Source organism: Spermophilus citellus, assembly GCF_964194105.1.
Source record: "Spermophilus citellus genome assembly, chromosome: 5".
Taxonomy (NCBI): Eukaryota; Metazoa; Chordata; class Mammalia; order Rodentia; family Sciuridae; genus Spermophilus; species Spermophilus citellus.
Window position 1 is genome coordinate 53,662,082 of NC_138186.1, and position 20,327 is coordinate 53,682,408.

General features: G+C 40.3%; 1 protein-coding gene across 3 annotated transcripts in view; it reads left to right on the forward strand.

Moving 5' to 3' along the window:
• CMTR1 (cap methyltransferase 1) overlaps positions 1–20,327 on the forward strand; it is a gene marked incomplete at its 5' end in the record, with an annotated part of 54,649 nt that overhangs the window by 21,583 nt on the left and 12,739 nt on the right. For 2 of the 3 annotated variants that reach the window (XM_081293638.1, XM_081293637.1), the window contains 5 exons: positions 3,175–3,373; positions 4,067–4,185; positions 6,327–6,423; positions 6,750–6,882; positions 7,593–7,772. In XM_081293638.1, the coding sequence (XP_081149764.1) occupies positions 3,175–3,373; positions 4,067–4,185; positions 6,327–6,423; positions 6,750–6,882; positions 7,593–7,772 (728 nt within the window). The remainder of the gene's footprint in view (positions 1–3,174; positions 3,374–4,066; positions 4,186–6,326; positions 6,424–6,749; positions 6,883–7,592; positions 7,773–20,327) is intronic. The other variant, XM_081293639.1, reaches the window with a different exon arrangement.

Sequence of the window (20,327 nt, forward strand, 5' to 3'; positions counted from 1 at the left end):
TATAGGAAAGGGCAGCCGTGTTTGTAACGCTTTAGGCAGCTTCTTGACCCGAATTGATTGTTAGGGGCCATGGAGAATTGCCCTTTCAGAGATGTTTCTCTACACTCTACTATAGAAAGTGATTTTTTTCCTGAGCCCTTAGTATTTTGTTTTCTCTTTTCATCTCTGTTTTTCCCTGAGGACCCAGTGACAGCCAAGCCCAGCAGGCTTGGTTGTTTTTCAGGCAGCCAGAGACACCAGACCAGTCCCCAGCAGAGGTAGGAGTGGCAGGAGGCCCAGCACACACTCAGGCTTGCTAGGGGCTTGCTTTGTGGCTCTTGAATTAGACAATTACAGACTAAGAATCAGAGAACTTGACAGGGGAGTGTGGAGAGGGTGGGAGGCGGGGGCAGGAATCTGGGTTTTTAAATAGGTCTCTGGTGCTACAGGTTATGGTAAAGGGAGCAAAGGGACTAGAGGAGAAAAAAAAAATTGTAAATAAGAATTGGAAGAGGGGGTAGGGCTGTGGCTCATTGTTAGAGTTCTATCCTCAGCACCACATAAAACAAAATAACGTGTCCGCCTAAAACTAAAGATACATAAATAAATAAATGTTTTTAAAAAAAAGAATTGGAAGAAACAAGGGAAAGAAGGGAATTTAGACCCTTGGTTGGAGTACATGGAAGCATGTTACAATCTATTGTATTATGTGAGGGATTCTTGTGCCAGGAGATGTTGTTGAGGTAAAACAAAACAAAACAAAACAAAAAACAATGTGAAGTGTGACAGAAGACAAAAACTGAATGTGGATCTTTACGTTTCAGTCCTGTTTTAGAGGAAATTAGAGTGCTGCACTTGGCATAGAAAAGAGAAAAGGATAAGAGTTCTGACTCCAAAGAAGTTGATCCAGTTGAGTATAGTGTCATCTTTTATTTGTTGAATATTTTACAGTTTGAGAAAAGTCTTTGCGGTGATTTATTTAACCTACAACAGCCTTGGGAAATGCCTACATTAATCCTGATTTATAGTTGAGGAAGGTTTAAATTGTGTTTAAACCTTGAGTTTAAAGGTTTAAATTGTGTGCTTGCTCTGACTGCACAGCCAGTAAGTAGAGCTGAGACCCCCAGCTGTCCTTTCTATGCACAGACTCCTGGCCATGGTTGCGAGGGCCACTCATTTTGAAATCATAGAGTGAGGTCGTGTTTAGGACACCTTGTAAGAGTTGAGATGCTCTTATTGAGTCATTGCCCTTCTTGTCCCCAATCTTTGGCTCGGTAGTTCACCCAGAGAGGCTGGAGCCTGGGCTGAGGCACAGCCAGTGGTGAGGAACATTGTTTTCCATCTTTGCAGTGTGGGCAGGGCTTGAACTTGTGACCTCTGCTTCATCAGCACTGTGCTGAATGGAAGGTGCTACAGAATGTTCTTGGTAAATGCCATTAATTCTTTTTTTGAGTGTGCAAATGAATATAATCCAAAAATATGAATAATTAATGGCTCAGGAACAAAGAACACTGGGGAGGAGTAGTGAGGAATCGGGGAAAGGACTGATATGTCCCAGCATGCCCAAGGGGGCTTGTCACAGGATGACGAAGTTTATTTTTAGCTAAAGTCATTTCTCCAGAGACTTTTCCACTGTTTTGATAAAGCTAGAGAGCTCTCATCAGAGGCAAGGCCCTTGTCATCTGGAAGTGACTGGATTCCGATCTTTATTAGGCAGTTGCAGAACTCTGGACAGGTGCTTGGCCCTGCCCAGTCTGTGGAAAAGGAAGGCTGAGGGCTCGAGGCCCCCTTCAAAGCCAACCATAGCCCTCTCGGTCACCCATTCCAGAACTCACCCTCATGTCACAGTGCAGATAGTCCATCTTCTGCTGAGAGGGTAGAATTCACCAACTAGGGCTCAAAGGTTGATGAGAGCATCCAAGAGAAATATAAACAACACAGTGTGGAGCAGTGGTGGATCTGGCATCAATTTGAGGTTAAGAGAGAAAGGTACTTGAAGGGCCAAAAATGTAATCAAATAAAAATTCAAATGATGATTGTGGTTTAGTCAGGCATGTGGTAGAGGGTGCTTTGGGCTGCGTGGAAGCTGCCATTGCTGTGCCAACTGCCTTACCTTGCCAGCTTCCCATGGTGCTGTGCTTTCGGGTCCCCCACCTAGAACTGGGCAAAGGCAGGAGAAGGAAGGGAGTACAAAGCAGCAGACAAGTGTAATGTGGTGTCTTGTGTTGGATTGTGGAACAGAAAGAGGATGCTAGTGAACTCTGAATAAACTTTGGAGTTTACTTTTTTTAAATGTATTTTTAGTTGTTGATAGACCTTTATTTTATTCATTTATTTATATGTGGTGCTGAGAATCAAACCCAGCTCCTCATACATGTGAGGCAAAGCACTCAACTACTGAGCCACGACCCCAACCCTAGTTTTTTTCCTTTGTGATGCTGGGGTGGAACCCAGGGCTTCAAATTTGAGAGACAGTTGAACTATCATTGAACTAAATCCCTAGCCCTGAGGTTTATTTATTTTTTATTGTTTGGGGTACTGGGCATCGAACTCAGGGGTACTTGACCACTCAGCCACATCCCCAGCCCTATTTTGTATTTTATTTAGAGATAGGGTCTCACTGAGTTGCTTAGCACCTTGCTGTTGCTGAGGCTGGCTTTGAACCTGTGATCCTCCTGCCTCAGCCTCTGGGGCTACTGGGATTATAGGCATGCACCACTATGCCTGGCTTGGAGTTTGTTTTTAATAGTAACATAGCAATAAGAGTTTCTTAGTTTTGACATATTTGTCATGGTTATGTATTAACGAAACTGGCAACTGGGTGAAATACAGGAACTCTGCACTAACTTGGCAGAATATTTCTATTCAGTAGAAATCATGAATGGCAGGGTATGGTTTGGATAAGCCCTGAGAAATAAAAATGCCATTCATATATGTACAGAGATGTTTTTTTAGAATGTTTTATTATTGAACTAGCCCTAGTGTATGAAAGGCATTTGGGGTATTTGGGGAGTGGGCTGGGTCACTCCAGGTGGTGATAATCACAGAGGATCCACATCCTGGATGTTGTGGCCCTGGGGGAGGCTCTGGATTATACTTGCTAAAGGGCTTACTTTATTCCCCTGTGTCCTTTTTCCTGTTCCTCAGTGAGCCATCTTTTTTCCCTTTCTCCCTGTGTTTTACTTCCCTTTGCAGAAGCCACTGGTGAAGGATCGGGAAGCTGAGCTTCTGTACTTTGCTGATGTCTGTGCAGGCCCAGGCGGCTTCTCAGAGTATGTGCTGTGGAGGAAGAAGTGGCATGCAAAGGGCTTTGGGATGACTCTGAAGGGCCCTAACGACTTCAAGCTGGAGGACTTCTACTCGGCCTCCAGTGAGCTCTTCGAGCCCTACTATGGTAGGGACACTGAGCAGGGAGGGTGAGAGGAGGTCTGAGGGGAAGCCCACATGCAATGCTTCAGACCAGAAGCAGTTGTTATCTACACACAGTGTGTTCTTTCCTAGATCTCTTGGTCTGGGGTTCACAGTCCTTGTAATGAGGGTCTTGGTGCCCTTCGAACTGTCCCCAGCCTGCAAAACACAGGTTAAGCACTGTGCTAGGTAAACTCTCATCAAAGCCATATTAATCCCTCCTTGCAAGAGCACTGTTCTCTTGTGATGACAGGAAATAATGAAACTGCCTAAGACTGAAAACTGGCAGGGTTATTAACAAGTACAAACTGCACACCCATCTTTGGCCCTGTGTTCCAGGTATGGAGTGCGCAGCTCAGCAGCCCCACAGCAGTCCTTTATAAAAAGTTGGTATTGGTTTTGGGGCATGGATGCTTTAACTACAAGTTGGGGTATTGAAGAGGAAGGGCCTCTGTTTCATATGATGACTCTTGGCCGGACAGCTACTTTTGCACTCTGGTTAATTATAGCAGAGACTAGGTCTTCCTCCTGGTCCATCATTGTAAGGCAACTTTGCAGGATAGGCCCTGGGTCTCAAGACTCACCTGGTACCTGTGCTCACTGTCCCAGAGAGCTCATATTCCAGCTTGTAGAATGTCCCAGGGCAGATGAACTCATTGTGACTCTTGTGTCGTGCCAGGTGAGGGTGGGATTGATGGAGATGGAGATATCACCCGCCCAGAGAACATCAGTGCTTTTCGGAATTTTGTCCTGGATAACACAGATCGCAAGGGTGTGCACTTTCTGATGGCTGATGGGGTAGGTGGCCTTGTCTTCATAGAGTGATCCATTAAAGATTTGTTAATTTAGAGACAGTTTGACAATTGTTGTTGTTTTGTTTGGTCCTTAAGCTGCTGCCAGAGATGGTAAGTGGTAGCTCGTTATCCAGATACGAGGGGTGTGCATTTTTATTTCTTCTGTATATATTGTCCATGATTTTGTGAAGATTGTTAATGTGGATAAGTATACTTGGAGCAAGGTGGAACATCCCATCTCATTTTGTTTAGAAACCTTGATTGGCTGTGAGACCTGGTAAGAAAAAAATCAACTGAATTGGAAGCATGCTGCCATCCTTTGTCACCTTGGTGTTGCTCCTGGTACAGGCTGCCTATATGTGGCCACTCCTGAGCCTCTCATAAGCTGATACCCGCTATCCTATCCTAAGACCATGGAGCTTCTTATTAGGACTCACAGAGCATTCCGTTTCCCATCTTGTGGTTAACCAGTGACTAGTCATATAACTAAAGGCAGCCACTCAGAAGAATCCATGGAAGTTTTGTCAGTGGCTAGGCTAAAGTGAATATTCAAGGGGCTTTGTCAGTGGACATCTGCCTGATGATGAGAGCATACCTTTCTTCAGCAGAAGTCTCACCCAGTGACCCAACACCAGATGTAGTTCTTTCTGGAGTGAGCCATCACTTACTCTGAGGAAGGATAGACACAGTGGCAGTTGCTCCAAAACATGGCTAGAGTTGAGAAGAAGCTCTGTAGCTCTTGGGGCGCCTCTCGAGCAGTACCTGTACAGGAGGTGAGGTGGGAAATGAAGGAAGGAAGGCAGGGTGTCAGTAAGAGATCTGAAGATGCCTTGGCTCTCCAAAACATCATGCATAGCAGGGAATAGTGGATAGATGGGACTTGGGCTAGTAGGGTGGGGGGTATTTGTGGGGTCTGATAGTGCTCATGAGGTAACCATTGTGGTGTGATAACTGGAATTTTTTTTTAATTGTCCCTATAAATAGGCCTGCCCCGCCCCTTTTTGGCGGTGGTGCTAGGGATCAAACCCAGGGCCTTGCACTTGCTAGGTAAGCACCATACCACTGAAGGATACCCCCAGCCCAACAGGAATGCATTTTGAGAAGCATCTATAAGACTAGATGACATTGCTAAACATTTTTTATTCTGATTCATTTAGCTGTTACTTTTGTAGGACTGAGCCAGGGACACAACATCTGGCTGGAGCCAACTTAATGGAGGCCAGCCTCTTTTTTGTTTTTTTCTAACTAATTGTAAAAAAACAGCTAAAATAAAATATGTCATTTAACCATTTTTTAAGTCTACAGTTCAGTAGTATTAAGTATTTTCATACTGTTGTGCAACAGATATGCAGAACATTTTCATTTTGCAAAACCGAAACTCTGTACCCATTAAACAACTATCTTTTCACCTCTCTCCCCATCCCTTGGCCTTTGTTACTTCTATGTGGGCTTGGGGTCTTGGCTCCCTGCTCTGGAATCTCACAAGGAACTTTTTCTTTTTGAGAAAGTTTCCTTAGCCAGAGAGTGCTAGCTGGAGGGAAGAAGCTCCATGGTTTTAGGATAGGATAGCAGGTATTGTCAGCAAGTCCTTGGTTCAGAGAGAGAGAGAGAGAGAGAGAGAGAGAGAGAGAAAGAAAGAAAGAGTATCACTGTGACTAAGAATTATGCTAACCTTTATCCCTTTATCCTTTTACTAGACCAGGGTCTGTTCAATGGTCGGTATGGTAGCTCAGTGAGCCCAAGCAGAGTATTCTGGTGATATTTACTCCCTGGATCTTATTAGGACTCACAGGACATTCCGTTTCCCATCTTGTGGTTAACCATGACTAGCTAATATTTTGCCTCTGTTCTGCCTTACTCTTCCCTGGATTCCCATGTGGGTTTAGAAATTTTCCATTTCCTTGGGAAAGCAGACTTGGTCCTGTCCTTTGGGAGTGATAGGGCAGGAAAGCGATACTGGTTCAGTAGTCAGGCCTGGGTCCCAGTACTCAGTGCCCTTGCCAGAAGAATTTAAAGGCTGAGCTGTATCTTTATCAGTCAGATGGTGAAGATCAATGAAAACACAGTCTCTGTGAAGATGAGGTAGGATGATGTTCTCCGTCCTGGTTGTCTCTTCCCACCCTGATCCCTGTGCTTTCATTTCAGGGTTTCTCAGTGGAGGGGCAAGAGAACCTGCAGGAGATCCTCAGCAAGCAACTGCTGCTGTGTCAGTTCCTCATGGCACTGTCTGTTGTCCGGACAGGTGACTTTTCAGCTGTCTCCTCACCCCAGCAGTCACTAAAGCATATACAGGATTTGGTTGGGAAGTTTAAAAAAAAGAAAAAACATAACAGAAAACTTTTTTTTTATCAGGTGACAGGTAGCTAAATGATGAATTTAGGGAAGAAAAGACAATAGAATTCTCAAAGTCCCCTCTAATACTGACTTTTCCATAAATTACCTCTGACTTTTAGTGGTCCCAGGTACTTAGCCATCTGAGTCATTTCTTAGTCATCTTGATTGCCTGTAGCTACCTCACCTATCTTCTCAGACACATTGACTGCCACTGGTGTGTTCTTTCTGTTTTAGGAGGCCACTTCATTTGCAAAACCTTTGACCTCTTCACACCATTCAGTGTGGGACTCATTTACCTGCTCTACTGCTGCTTTGAACGAGTGTGTCTCTTCAAACCCATTACCAGCCGTCCTGCCAACTCAGAGCGGTGAGCCTTCTTCTGTTGGCTAAAAGTCAGAACAGCAAATGCTGGTGCATCTCTCCGGCAGGACCCCTCAAGCTATGTTAAAACTTTGACTTTAGAGAAATGACTAGCACTATGAGGAGCCAGGATTCTTAGACCCAAGGGGTCCTGAGCTGTGCTAGTTCAGCCTCTGCCTCCTTCTCCACAAGTCTTATTCTCCATGCGTATGTGAGAACTTCTTGGCTTGGTCTGTGAGAGGGGACCAATACTAGGGACACTTGAAGAGGGATGTAAGCTGGGAAGAGGCAAGAGGCTGCCAACCGCAGGCTCTGCTGACATCCCAGGTGGCACATAGTGCCCCCACGTGAGGGAAAGCAAACACAGCCAGTCACAATAATGAGGTAACTTGTTGAAAATACACATTTCTAGGCCCTGTCCTTGGAGAGTCTCATTCATTAGGTCTGTAATTTGGCAGACTCTAGAGGTGATGGCCATGCATCCTGTCTGCTGCAGGGCAGTTGGGAATACCACCATAGAGATGGAAATACAGCCTTATACAAAAGGGAAGGATCTGAGGTGAACATTGGCACACAGAGTCTGTGCTGTTCTTTGATCATAGACTTAAGGTCGAACAGGGAAGCTGTTTAACTTTGTGACTCTCTGAGGGTTTTAGGGGAAAGGAATGTGTGGGAGGAAGCCCTTGCTCAGTGGAGTGACAGAGTGTCTTCTGCCAGGTATGTTGTGTGCAAGGGCCTGAAAGTGGGCATAGATGAGGTGCGGGATTACCTCTTCTCGGTGAATATTAAACTCAACCAGCTGCGGAACACTGATTCTGACGTCAACCTTGTGGTCCCCTTGACGGTGATCAAGGGAGACCATGAATTTACTGACTACATGATCCGGTCTAATGAGAGGTAAGCCAGCGGTTGTTTTCGCTACCAGCACTGGGGTCTTAAGGAACACCAGAGAATGAGGGGCTGATGACATGCCCTTGGTAGCTCCTTGTCATCTGGGTCTGCTCTGCTGGGTACCATAGGATTTTGATTACCTTGAGGATCCTTGTTCTCTTCCAAAGTCATGTCCCAAGGGTGGTGGGTGGGTACATGTCTGGTGTAGGCCTGCCTGCCGGAGCCTGCGCCTGATAGTGAAACCTAGCAGAAAGCAGCCTCTTTTATTAGTAAAAGTCCATCATGTTGTTGCATTGAGAAGTTCCCTGCGTGGAGGCAGGAGCTGGGTGGAAAGCAGGTGTACAGCATGCTTTGGAAATGCCAGACTTTGTCCAGTTCATGAGTTCCATATGTGTGTGGTCTGAATTTTTTTTTAAACCTCCTTTAATTATCCTTAATTCTCCCTGCTTCCTGTCAGAGGTAATAATTTAAGATTGTGATAGTTGGCTCAGTTCTCTGAGTGGACAGGCCTTATAAAAAACTTTTTTTTGAGGTAGGTTGGAGGATTATATAATAGCAGCGATTCAGTAGAAAGTGCTCTCCTGGGGGACTAACAGGTGTTGGAAAGGTCTTATATAAGTGTCAGATCCCACGTCTCCCAGAGAAGATAGGTATAGATGGCCCTGGAGAGTCATAGAGGGAAGGAAGTCTTTTTTTTTTTTTTTCTTTTGTATTTTTTTTTATTGGTTGTTCACAACATTACAAAGCTCTTGACATATCATATTTCATACATTAGATTGAAGTGGGTTATGAACCCCCAATTTTACCCCAAATGCAGATTGCAGAATCACGTCGGTTACACATCCACAATTTTACATAATGCCCTATTAGTAATTGTTGTATTCTGCTACCTTTCCTATCCCCTACTATCCCACCTCCCCTCCCCTCCCATCTTCTCTCTTTACCCCATCTACTGTAATTCATTTCTCTCCTTGTTTATTTTCCCATTCCCCTCACAACCTCTTATATGCAATTTTGTATAGCAATGAGGGTCTCCCTTCATTTCCATGCAATTTCCCTTTTCTCTCCCTTTCCCTCCCATCTCATGTCTCTGTTTAATGTTAATCTTTTCTTCCTGCTCTTCCTCCCTGCTCTGTTCATAGTTGCTCTCATTATATCAAAGAAGACATTTGGTATTTGTTTTTTAGGGATTGGCTAGCTTCACTAAGCATAATCTGCTCTAGTGCCATCCATTTCCCTGCAAATTCTATGATTTTGTCATTTTTTAGTGCTGCATAGTACTCCATTGTGTATAGATGCCACATTTTTTTTATCCATTCATCTATTGAAGGGCATCTGGGTTGGTTCCACAGTCTAGCTATTGTGAATTGTGCTGCTATGAACATCGATGTGGCAGTATCCCTGTAGCATGCTCTTTTAAGGTCTTCAGGGAATAGTCCGAGAAGGGCAATAGCAGGGTCAAATGGTGGTTCCATTCCCATCTTTCCCAGGAATCTCCAAACTGCTTTCCAAATTGGCTGCACCAATTTGCAGTCCCACCAGCAATGTACAAGTGTACCCTTTTCTCCACATCCTCACCAGCACTTGTTGTTGTTTGACTTCATAGTGGCTGCCAATCTTACTGGAGTGAGATGGTATCTTAGGGTGGTTTTGATTTGCATTTCTCTGACTGCTAGCGATGGTGAGCATTTTTTCATGTACTTGTTGATTGATTGTATGTCCTCCTCTGAGAAGTGTCTGTTCAGGTCCTTGGCCCATTTGTTGATTGGGTTATTTGTTATCTTATTGTCTAATTTTTTGAGTTCTTTGTATACTCTGGATATTAGGGCTCTATCTGAAGTGTGAGGAGTAAAAATTTGTTCCCAGGATGTAGGCTCCCTATTTACCTCTCTTATTGTTTCTCTTGCTGAGAAAAAACTTTTTAGTTTAAGTAAGTCCCATTTGTTGATTCTTGTTATTAACTCTTGTGCTATGGGTGTCCTATTAAGGAATTTGGAGCCCGACCCCACAATATGTAGATCGGAGCCAACTTTTTCTTCTATCAGACGCAGAGTCTCTGATTTGATATCAAGCTCCTTGATCCATTTTGAGTTAACTTTTGTGCATGGCGAGAGAAAGGGATTCAGTTTCATTTTGTTGCATATGGATTTCCAGTTTTCCCAACACCATTTGTTGAAGATGCTATCCTTCCTCCATTGCAAGCTTTTAGCCCCTTTATCAAATATAAGATAGTTGTAACTTTGTGGATTAGTCTCTGTGTCCTCTATTCTATACCATTGGTCCACCCGCCTGTTTTGGTACCAGTACCATGCTGTTTTTGTCACTATTGCTCTGTAATATAGTTTGAAATCTGGTATCGCTATACTGCCTGATTCACACTTCCTGTTTAGAATTGCTTTTGCTATTCTGGGTCTTTTATTTTTCCATATGAATTTCATGATTGCTTTCTCTATTTCTACAAGAAATGCCGTTGGGATTTTGATTGGCATTGCATTAAACCTATAGAGAACTTTTGGTAATATCGCCATTTTGATGATGTTAGTTCTGCCTATCCATGAACAGGGTATACTTTTCCATCTTCTAAGATCTTCTTCTACTTCTCTCTTTAGGGTTCTATAGTTTTCATTGTATAAATCTTTCATCTCTTTTGTTAGGTTGATTCCCAAGTATTTTATTTTTTTTGAGGATATTGTGAATGGAGTGTTTTTCCTCATTTCCGTTTCAGAAGTTTTGTCGCTGATATACAGAAATGCCTTTGATTTATGCGTGTTGATTTTATATCCTGCCACTTTGCTGAATTCATTTATTAGTTCTAGTAGTTTCTTTGTAGACCCTTTTGGGTCTTCTAGGTATAGAATCATGTCATCTGCAAATAGTGATAATTTAAGTTCTTCTTTTCCAATTTTTATGCCTTTAATTTCTTTCGTCTAATTGCTCTGGCCAGTGTTTCGAGAACTATATTGAATAGAAGTGGTGATAGAGGGCATCCCTGTCTTGTTCCAGATTTTAGAGGGAATGCCTTTAACTTTTGTCCATTCAGAATGATGCTAGCCTGAGGCTTAGCATAGATAGCTTTTACAATGTCAAGGTAAGTTCCTGTTATCCCTAGTTTTTCTAATGTTTTGAACATAAAGGATGCTGTACTTTGTCGAATGCTTTCTCTGCGTCTATCGAGATGATCATATGGTTCTTATCTTTAAGTCTATTGATGTGGTGAATAACATTTATTGATTTCCGTATATTGAACCATCCTTGCATCCCAGGGATGAATCCTACTTGATCATGGTGCACAATTTTTTTGATGTGTTTTTGTATTCGATTCGCCAGAATTTTATTGAGGATTTTTGCATCTAGGTTCATTAGAGATATTGGTCTGTAGTTTTCTTTCTTTGAGGTGTCTTTGTCTGGTTTCGGAATCAGGGTGATGTTGGCCTCATAGAATGAATTTGGAAGAGCTCCCTCTTTTTCTATTTCCTGAAATAACTTGAAAAGTATTGGTATTAATTCTTCTTTAAAGGTTTTGTAAAACTCCGCTGCATACCCATCCGGTCCTGGGCTTTTCTTGGTTGGTAGTCTTTTGATGGCTTCTTCAATTTCATCCATTGATATTGGTCTGTTCAAATTGTGTGTATCCTCCTGACTCAGTCTGGGCAAATCATATGACTTAAGAAATTTATCGATGTCTTCACTATCCTCTATTTTATTGGAATATAGGTTTTCAAAATAATTTCTAATTGTCTTCTGTATTTCTGTAGCATCTGTTGTGATATTGCCTTTTTCATCCCGTATGTTAGTAATTTGAGTTCTCTCTCTTCTTCTCTTCGTTAGCATGGCTAAAGGTCTGTCGATCTTATTTATTTTTTCGAAGAACCAACTTTTAGTTTTGTTAATTTTTTCAATAGTTTCTTTTGTTTCAATTTCATTGATTTCCGCTCTGATTTTAATTATTTCTTGCCTTCTGCTACATTTGCTGTTGTTTTGCTCTTCCTTTTCTAGGGCTTTGAGATGAAGTGTGAGCTCATTTATTTGTTGGTTTTTTCTTTTTTTGAGGAATGACCACGAGGCGATGACTTTTCCTCTTAAAACTGCTTTCATTGTGTCCCATAGGTTCCGATATGTTGTGTCTGTATTTTCATTTATCTCTAAGAATTTTTTGATTTCCTCCTTTATGTCTTCTGTAACCCATTGATCATTCAGTAACATATTATTCATTTTCCATGTGATGTAGGATTTTTCCTTCCTTCTTTTATCATTGATTTCCAGTTTCATTCCATTATGATCAGATAAAATGCATGGTATTATCTCCACCCCTTTATATTTACTGAGGGTTGCCCTATGGCATCATATATGGTCTATTTTTGAGAAGGATCCATGTGCTGCTGAGAAAAAAGTATATCCATTTGATGATGGTTGATATATTCTATATATGTCAGTTAAGTCTAGGTTATTGATTGTGATATTGAGTTCTATAGTTTCTTTATTCAACTTTTGTTTGGAGGATCTGTCCAATGGTGAGAGAGGTGTGTTGAAGTCACCCATAATTATTGTGTTGTGGTCTATTTGATTCTTGAACTTGAGGAGAATTTGTTTTATGAATGTCGCAGCACCATTGTTTGGTGCATAAATATTGATAATTGTTATGTCTTGTTGGTGAATGGTTCCTTTTAACAGTATATAATGTCCTTCTTTATCCCTTTTAATCAAAACTTAGTCTTGAAGTCAATTTTATTCGATATGAGGATGGCCACCCCTGCTTGCTTATGAGGACCGTGTGCATGGTATATTTTTTCCCATCCTTTCACCTTCAGCCTGTGTATGTCTTTTCCAATCAGATGTGTCTCCTGGAGGCAGCATATTGTTGGATTTGTTTTTTTAATCCATGATACCAGCCTATGTCGCTTTATTGGAGAGTTTAAGCCATTAACATTCAAAGTTACTATTGATATATGGTTTGTACTTCCATCCATGTTTGATTATTTATCCTTTTTTAAAAAAATTTAGTTTGTTTCTCCATGATTATCCTTCCCCTCGCCCTCTGTCTCTACCGAGGCACTTCCTACTGATGGTTTTGGTTATTGTTTTTCATTTCTTCCTCGTGTAGTGTTTTGCTCAAAATGCTTTGCAATGCTGGTTTTCTGGCTGCAAATTCTTTTAACTTTTGTTTATCATGAAAGATTTTTATTTCGTTGTCATACCTGAAGCTTAATTTTGCTGGATACCGAATTCTGGTTGGCATCCATTGTCTTTCAGTGTTTGAAATACATTGTTCCATGACCTTCTTGCTTTCAGTGTCTGTGCTGAAAAATCCGTTGTTAACCGTATTGGTTTACCCCTGAATATAATCTGTCTCCTTTCTCTTGTAGCTTTTAATATTTTCTCTTTGTTCTGTATATTGGATATCTTCATAACAATGTGTCTTGGCGTTGGTCTACTGTGATTTTGTGTGCTCGGTGTCCTGTATGCATCTTCAATTTGTATATCTGTTTCCTTTTTTATTTCTGGAAAGTTTTCTGTAATTATTTCATTCAGCAGGTTACTCATTCCCTTGGTTTGAATCTCTGTACCTTCTTCTATCCCGATGACTCGTAAGTTTGGTTTTTTTATGTTATCCCATAACTCTTGGATGTTTTTCTCGTGATTTTTTACCAGCCTTTCTGAGTTGGCTAGACTGTTTTCAAGATGATATATTTTGTCTTCATTCTCTGACGTTCTGGCTTCTACTTGCTCCACTCTGTTAGTGATACTCTCAATTGAGTTTTTAATTTGGTTTATTGTTTCCTTCATTTCTAGAATTATTGTTTGATTATTTTTTATAATCTCTATCTCCTGATAAAGATGCTTAACTTCTTCTTTTATCTGTTTATGTAATTCATTCTCAATGTGTTCTTTCACTGCTTGAATTTGCTGTCTTGTATCCTCTTTAAGGTTCCATTCCATCTGTCTAAGGTGTTCCTTGAGTTCTTTATATGACCATTTTTCTGATGACTCTAGGTCCTCCTGAATATTTAGGCTGTCCTGCATTGTTTGTACTCCTTTTCTTCCTTGCTTTTTGAAGCTGCTCATGTTACTTCTTGTTCTGTTTGACTGCTGAGTTACTGTTTACTCCTATAAATTTATTAGATGCTTGGGAGGAAAGGTATTAGAAGGGAAGGGAAGAAGTCACTAAAGAGAATGAGAGTAAGCAGGTAGAATTCAAGGAAGGGGGGATAAGATAATTGAAAAGAAATGAAAAGACAAAAGAAGAAAAAAAATAGGAAATAAAAAAAAATTTAAAAATAATAAAAAAATTAAAATTAAAATTAGAAGAAAAAAATTAAAAACATTGTAAAAAAAATTTTAAAAAACAACAAGAAAGAAAAATGAAAATGAAAGAAAAACCCAAATCAAAAAAAAAGAGACCAACAATAAAATAAAAAAAAAAGTGAAAAGAAAAAAAGAAAAAAAAAATTGTAAATGCAGTCTTAGAGTTTGATTAACTTCTCTTCCAGTAGGTGGCGCTGTGCCCACCAGGCCAAGTTTCTCCTGTCAATACGAGGGAACCAATCACTGTGCAGCAGCTCCTCCCAGACTGGGCGAGTCTCCAATCCTGAGTGCCTAGGGCCTCCTCTTGTGTCTAGTCACTTCCCACTTTTCCTCTAGCCAGGCCCCTCTCACAGGTGCCGCTCACCACAATACTGGCTACACGCCAGGTCTGCTGCTCCCGGGAGCCCTGTTTTCATGAACGACTGGGCACACTCTCCCTGTTTGCCATTCCCTCAGACCCTAAGTTTGTAGAACTTGGGGCTGAGAATCCTCAGCGAATTTTACTTGCTCTCCGGTAGCCACGCCCCCGGTAGCTGGTGCAAGAGACCTCAGCTGTCAGCCCTGGTGGGAGCGGTAGTTCTGCGCCGCGGGTCCCGCGCCACCTCTGATTCCCTGGGTCTGGCTATTGCGCTCACGGGAGAGCTGGGAGGGGCCCTTAAGGTTTCCCCGATGTGTGGAGAGGGAAGACTAGGGAATTACACACCTGTAGCCGCAGGTTTCAATGAAGTTATCTCCTCCGCCGCAGTCTGATGACGTCAGTTCTCTGCCATGGTGGTATCTCTTGCAAATGGCGACAGTTCGTTTCCCTTTGTCGGGTGACCAATGCAACGGGTGGGTCCTTACTGTCTCTCCCAAGCCCCGTTTCAAACCTGTGGCCACTATCTATGAAGGCTCGGTAGGCATTTACCTCGGTAGGATGAGAAGGGCTGACCAGTTGTTTCAGCCGGATGGATTAGTGCTGAGTCACAGCTGTTTGTCTGCGGGAAGCAGGCGAACGGGAGCTTGAAAATTCAGCCGATCCGGGCTCAGTGTGTGTTCTGAGAGGCCCAGACTGTTCGCCCCAGATCCACATCAGCTCAGCATTGCCTAGTGATCCTTTACGTCACTGGAGGCCATCTTCTTGTGGTCTCTGGATCTGGCTGTGAGTTCAGGCTCTGTCTCCTTCTTTGGGAAGGAAGTCTTTATCCTGCTCTTTTGTTATTTCTTGAGCATCATCCTATATTTTAACTCTCCACAGTCCCACATAAGCCCTTTCATTTTGGTAGTAATGCTAGGCACCACAGTAGAGTAGACACTCAACTTTAGGATGTGATAGATGAGGAAACAGACCCAGGAAGTCAGAGAAGTAGCGTTCTGTAATACTCTGGGGCTCTGTAACACTTTTTTCCCCCTAAATCATGTTGCCATCTGCTTCTAATAGTGTTTAAGCAACCCTGTAACCAACCACTTTTCTTTTTTTTTAATTTGAGATATAATTTTATAATTGAAATGCAGATTTTAAGTGGACACTTCTATCAATTTTGAATGATGCACACATATAGTCTACATCCCTATTAAGATAATATTTCCGTTGCCTTCTGAGTTGAATCCAAACTCACATCTCTTCTGATTTTTATCACCATAGGTTAGTTTTGTCTGTTCTACAACTTTGAATAAATTGAATCATAGAATATTCACTTGTGTCTGTTTTTTTCCCCTCATCTTAATGTTTTTGAGATACATTCACATGTTAATTTCTTTTTATTGCTGAGTAATATTCTAATATGTGGATATACATAATTCATTCTTTTGTAGTTGGTTTACTTGAGATATTTCCAGTTGGGGGCAATTATGAATATAGCTCTACAAACATTCTTATACAAGGCTTTTGAGGGACAAATGTTTTCATTTGTCTTGGATAAATGCCCAAGAGTAGAAATTCTGAGACTACAGGGTAGATTTTTAAATGCCATGTAGTTTTCTAATATGGCTGTACTGATTTATGCTCCTTCCAGCAATGTCTGAAGTTCTGATTGTTCTGCAACCTTGTCAGTATTTGGTATTGTCAGCCTTTTTTATTTTAACCATTCTAGTGGGTGTTGTGTTATGTCATTGTGGTTTAATGTATGTTTCTGAGATGAATGAGGTTGAATCCTTTTCCATGTGCCTTTTATGTGTATGTGCTGAGGATGGAACATAGGGCTCTGAGCATTCTAGGCAAGCACTGTGAGCTATACCCTAGCCCCTCTTTTCAACATTTTTAAAAATGGATGTCTTTAAGTTGTAGGATTAATTATGTATTTTGGGTACAGGTACTGTGTCAAATATGTGTGTGGTAAATATATTGCTTGCCCCCCTTTTTGGTACCTGAGGTTGAACCCAGGGGCTCTACCCTGAGCCACACCCCATCTTATTTTATTTTTTGACATCATCTTGCTGAATTGCCCAGTCTAGCCTCACACTTATTCCTTCTGCCTCAGCTCCCTTGTGCCTTTGCTCCTGGCTAGTTTGCCTATTAATTGTCTTTCTCTCTCTCTCTCTCTTTTTTTTTTTTTTTTTTGTGCTAGGGATTGAACCCAGAGTTGCTTTACCACTGAGCCATATCCCTAGCCCTTTTTATTTTTTATTTTGAGACAGTGTCTTGCTAAGTTACCCAGGCTGGCCTTGAATTTGCAATCCTCCTGCCTCAGCCTCCCCAATTCCTGGAATTATAGGCATGTACCACACTGTGCCTGGATACTTATTCATTTTCTGAATGTTATCTTTTTATAAGCAGATATTTAATTCTTTTTTAGTTTTCTGAGTATTTTTTATATTGTGGAAAATATATATAATATAAAATGAAATTAAAATTGTGGTGCAGCCTTCACCACTATACATTTCTAGAATATTTTCATCATCTTAAACAGCAGCTCTGTGTCCATTAAATAAAAACCCCTATTTTTCCCTTCTTCCAGCCCCTGGTAACCACTTTTACACTTCCTGTGTTTTCGAAGTTGCCTATTCTAGGTATCTCATTTAATAGATTCATACAATATTTATCCTTTTGTTTCTGATTTATTTTATTTTGCATAATGTTTTCAAGATTTATCATGTTGCAGAATTCATCATGTGGCAGAATTTTACTCCTTTTTATATGATATACATTTTCTCTATCCATTCTTCTGTTGATAGACATTGGGGCTGTTACCACCTTTTAGCTCCTATGCATAATAGCACTATTCATTTATTTATATGCTGTGCTGAGAATCGAACCCAGTGCCTCACACATGCTAGGCAAGGCGCTCTACCGCTGAGCACAACTGCAGCCCCATATTTTGCATAGTAGCACTAGGAATATAGGTGTGCCAGTATCTATTTGAGTTGCTGCTTTCAGTTCTTTTGAGATTCACTTGTAAGTGGAATTGCCCCCCTCTTTTGGTGGATCATAAGGTGTTTGTTTGTTTGTTTTGAGGAAGTGTCATACTGTTTTCTATGATGGCTACACCAATTTACATTCCCATTAGCAGTTTATGAAGGCTACAATTTCTCCATACCCTTACCAGTACTGTTATTTTCCTTTTTTTGATAATAGACTTCTTAATGTATGTGCAGTGGTATCTAAGTGGTTGATTTGCATTTTCCTAATAGCTAGTGTTGTTTGAGCATTTTTTTCATGTGTTATGGACCATTTGAATATCTTTTTTAGAGAAATGTCTATTCACACCTTTCCCATTTCTAAAATTGGGTTTTTATTGTTCTTTATATATTCTGGATATTAATCTTTTATCAGATTTTATTTGAAAATATTATCTCCCATTCTGTGGTTTATTTGTTCACTCTACTGCTTGTTTTTTGATACACAGAAGTTTTTAATATTAATGCTGCTCAGGTTGCCTATTTTTTTCTTTAATTACTATATACAGGAAATCATTGCTAAATTCAATGTCATGAAGCTTTTTGCCTCTGTTTTCTTGTCAGAGTTTTATAGTTTTAGCCCATTATAAACAAAGGTCTTTAGGCCATTTTTTATGTAGCATTAGGTAAGTGTCCAGCTTCCTTCTTTTGAATGTGAATATCCAGTTCCCCCAGCACCATTTCTTGAAAACACTGTCCTTTCCCTATTTAATGGTCTTGTCAAAAATCTTTTAACTGTACATGTGAGAATTTATTTCTGGACCCTGTTCCAAGCATCTATCTTTATTCCAATATTATAATGTTTTAATGAGCTTTGTAGTAGTTTTGAAATCAGGACATGTGTATCCTCCAAATTTGCTTGTCATTTTCAAGATTTTTTTAGCTGCTTAGTGTTCCTTGAAATTATATATGACCGCCCCCCCCCCCCGCCTTTTTTTTTTTAATGGTGCTGGGGATCAAACTCAGGGCCTCAAGTGCATGCTAGCTGGCAAGTGCTCTACCACTGCTACATTATCAGCACCTCCCCACCCTTTTTTGATACGGAGTCTTCTTATGTTACTCAGGTTGGTTTCCCAACTCCTTGGCTCAAGAGGTCCTCTTCCTTCAGCTTCCTGAAGAGCTGGGATTGTAGGCACGTGTCGTTACTCCTGGTTCTATATGAATTTAAGGATGGGATATTCTCTTTCTGCAAAAACTGCCATTAGGATTTTGATAGGAATTGCATTGAATCTGTAGGTTATTTTTGGGTAGTATTGTCATCTTAATGGTAATACGTCTTCCAATCTATTAACATGGGATGTTTCCAATTATTTATGTCTTCTTTAATTTCTTTTGGCAGTGTTTTGTTGTTTTCAGTGAACAGGTCTTTACATCCTTAATTCATTCCTAAGTATTTTATTCTTTTTGATACTATTATATGTTGAATTGTTTCCTTAATTACCTTTTGGGATTATTCATTGTTAATATGTAGAAGTGACTGATTTTTGTGTGTTGATATTATATCTTGAAAGTTCCCTGAAATCACTTATTAGTTATAACAGCTGTGTGTGTATATGTGTGTAATCTTTAGAGTTTTCTATTTTAAGATCTTGTCATCTGTGAAGTAAGATAATTTTACTTCTTGTTTTCTAACTCGGATATCTAAAAGTTTAAAATCTTGAAGATGAAATATAATTTACCAATTTTTCTTTTGGTAATGATTTTTTTTCTCTCTAAAAAAGTCTGCCTTCACAAGACGTGAAAATAATATCCTATTTTCATGCAGACTTTTTTCTTTTATCCTTTATGTTTGTGGTATATCTAAAATTAATTTTTGTGTATTGTGATATAGGGGTCAAGTGTCCTTTTTTTTTCTTATAGATATACAGTTGTCCACTAATTGTTGAAAATACTTACTTTTTCCCATTTAAAAAAAATATTTTTCCCTTGGTTGTTGATAGATCTTTATTTTGTTTATTTATATGGGGTGCTGAGAATCTAACCCATTGCCTCATACATGCAAGGCAAGTGCACTACCGCTGAGCCATAGTCCCAGCCCTTCCATTAATTTAAAAAAAAAATTCTTCTTATAAATTTTATTCTTTTCATAAATTATTTGTATACATGTGACTTCAGGTCTGTCTGTTCCTTTCCATTAAGTTATCCTTTTGTTAGTACCATACATACCTTGACAAAAGAAATCTCACAAATAGTATGTTTCCCAGCTTTGTTCTTTTTTTTCCCCCAAGATTATTTTGGCTATGTGTTTACATATAAGTTTTAGAATCAGCTTTTTAATTTATTCAAAAAGCCTTAGCAGTCTTTTTTAGTTTTCAATGTAGAGGTTGTACAAAATCTTTTGTTGTTTATTCCCAAGGATATTATTTTAAATGACTTTTTAAAAATGTTATCTTCCAATTATTTATTTATTTATTTAGAGAGAGAGAATTTTAATATTTATTTTTCAGTTTTTTTCGGCGGACACAACATCTTTGTTTGTATGTGGTGCTGAGGATCGAACCAGGGCCGCAAGCATGCCAGGCGAGCGTGCTACCGCTTGAGCCACATCCCCAGCCCCTCATCTTCCAATTATTGATGCTAGTTTTTTTTGTACATTAACTGCATCCTGTAAGAATTTACTTAATAGTGCTAGATATAGTTCTTAAGATATTTTTATTTACAAAATCATGTCTTCAGCCGGGAGTGGTGGCGCACATTTGTAATCCCAGTGGCTCAGGAGGCTGAGGAAGGAGGATTGTGAGTTCAAAGCCAGCCTCAGCAATGGTGAGGTGCTTAGCAACTTGTGAGACCCTTTCTCTAAATAAAATTCAAAATAGGGCTGGGGATGTGGCTCAGTGGTTGAGAGTGCCCCTGAGTTCAATCCCTAATACTAAAAAAAAAAAA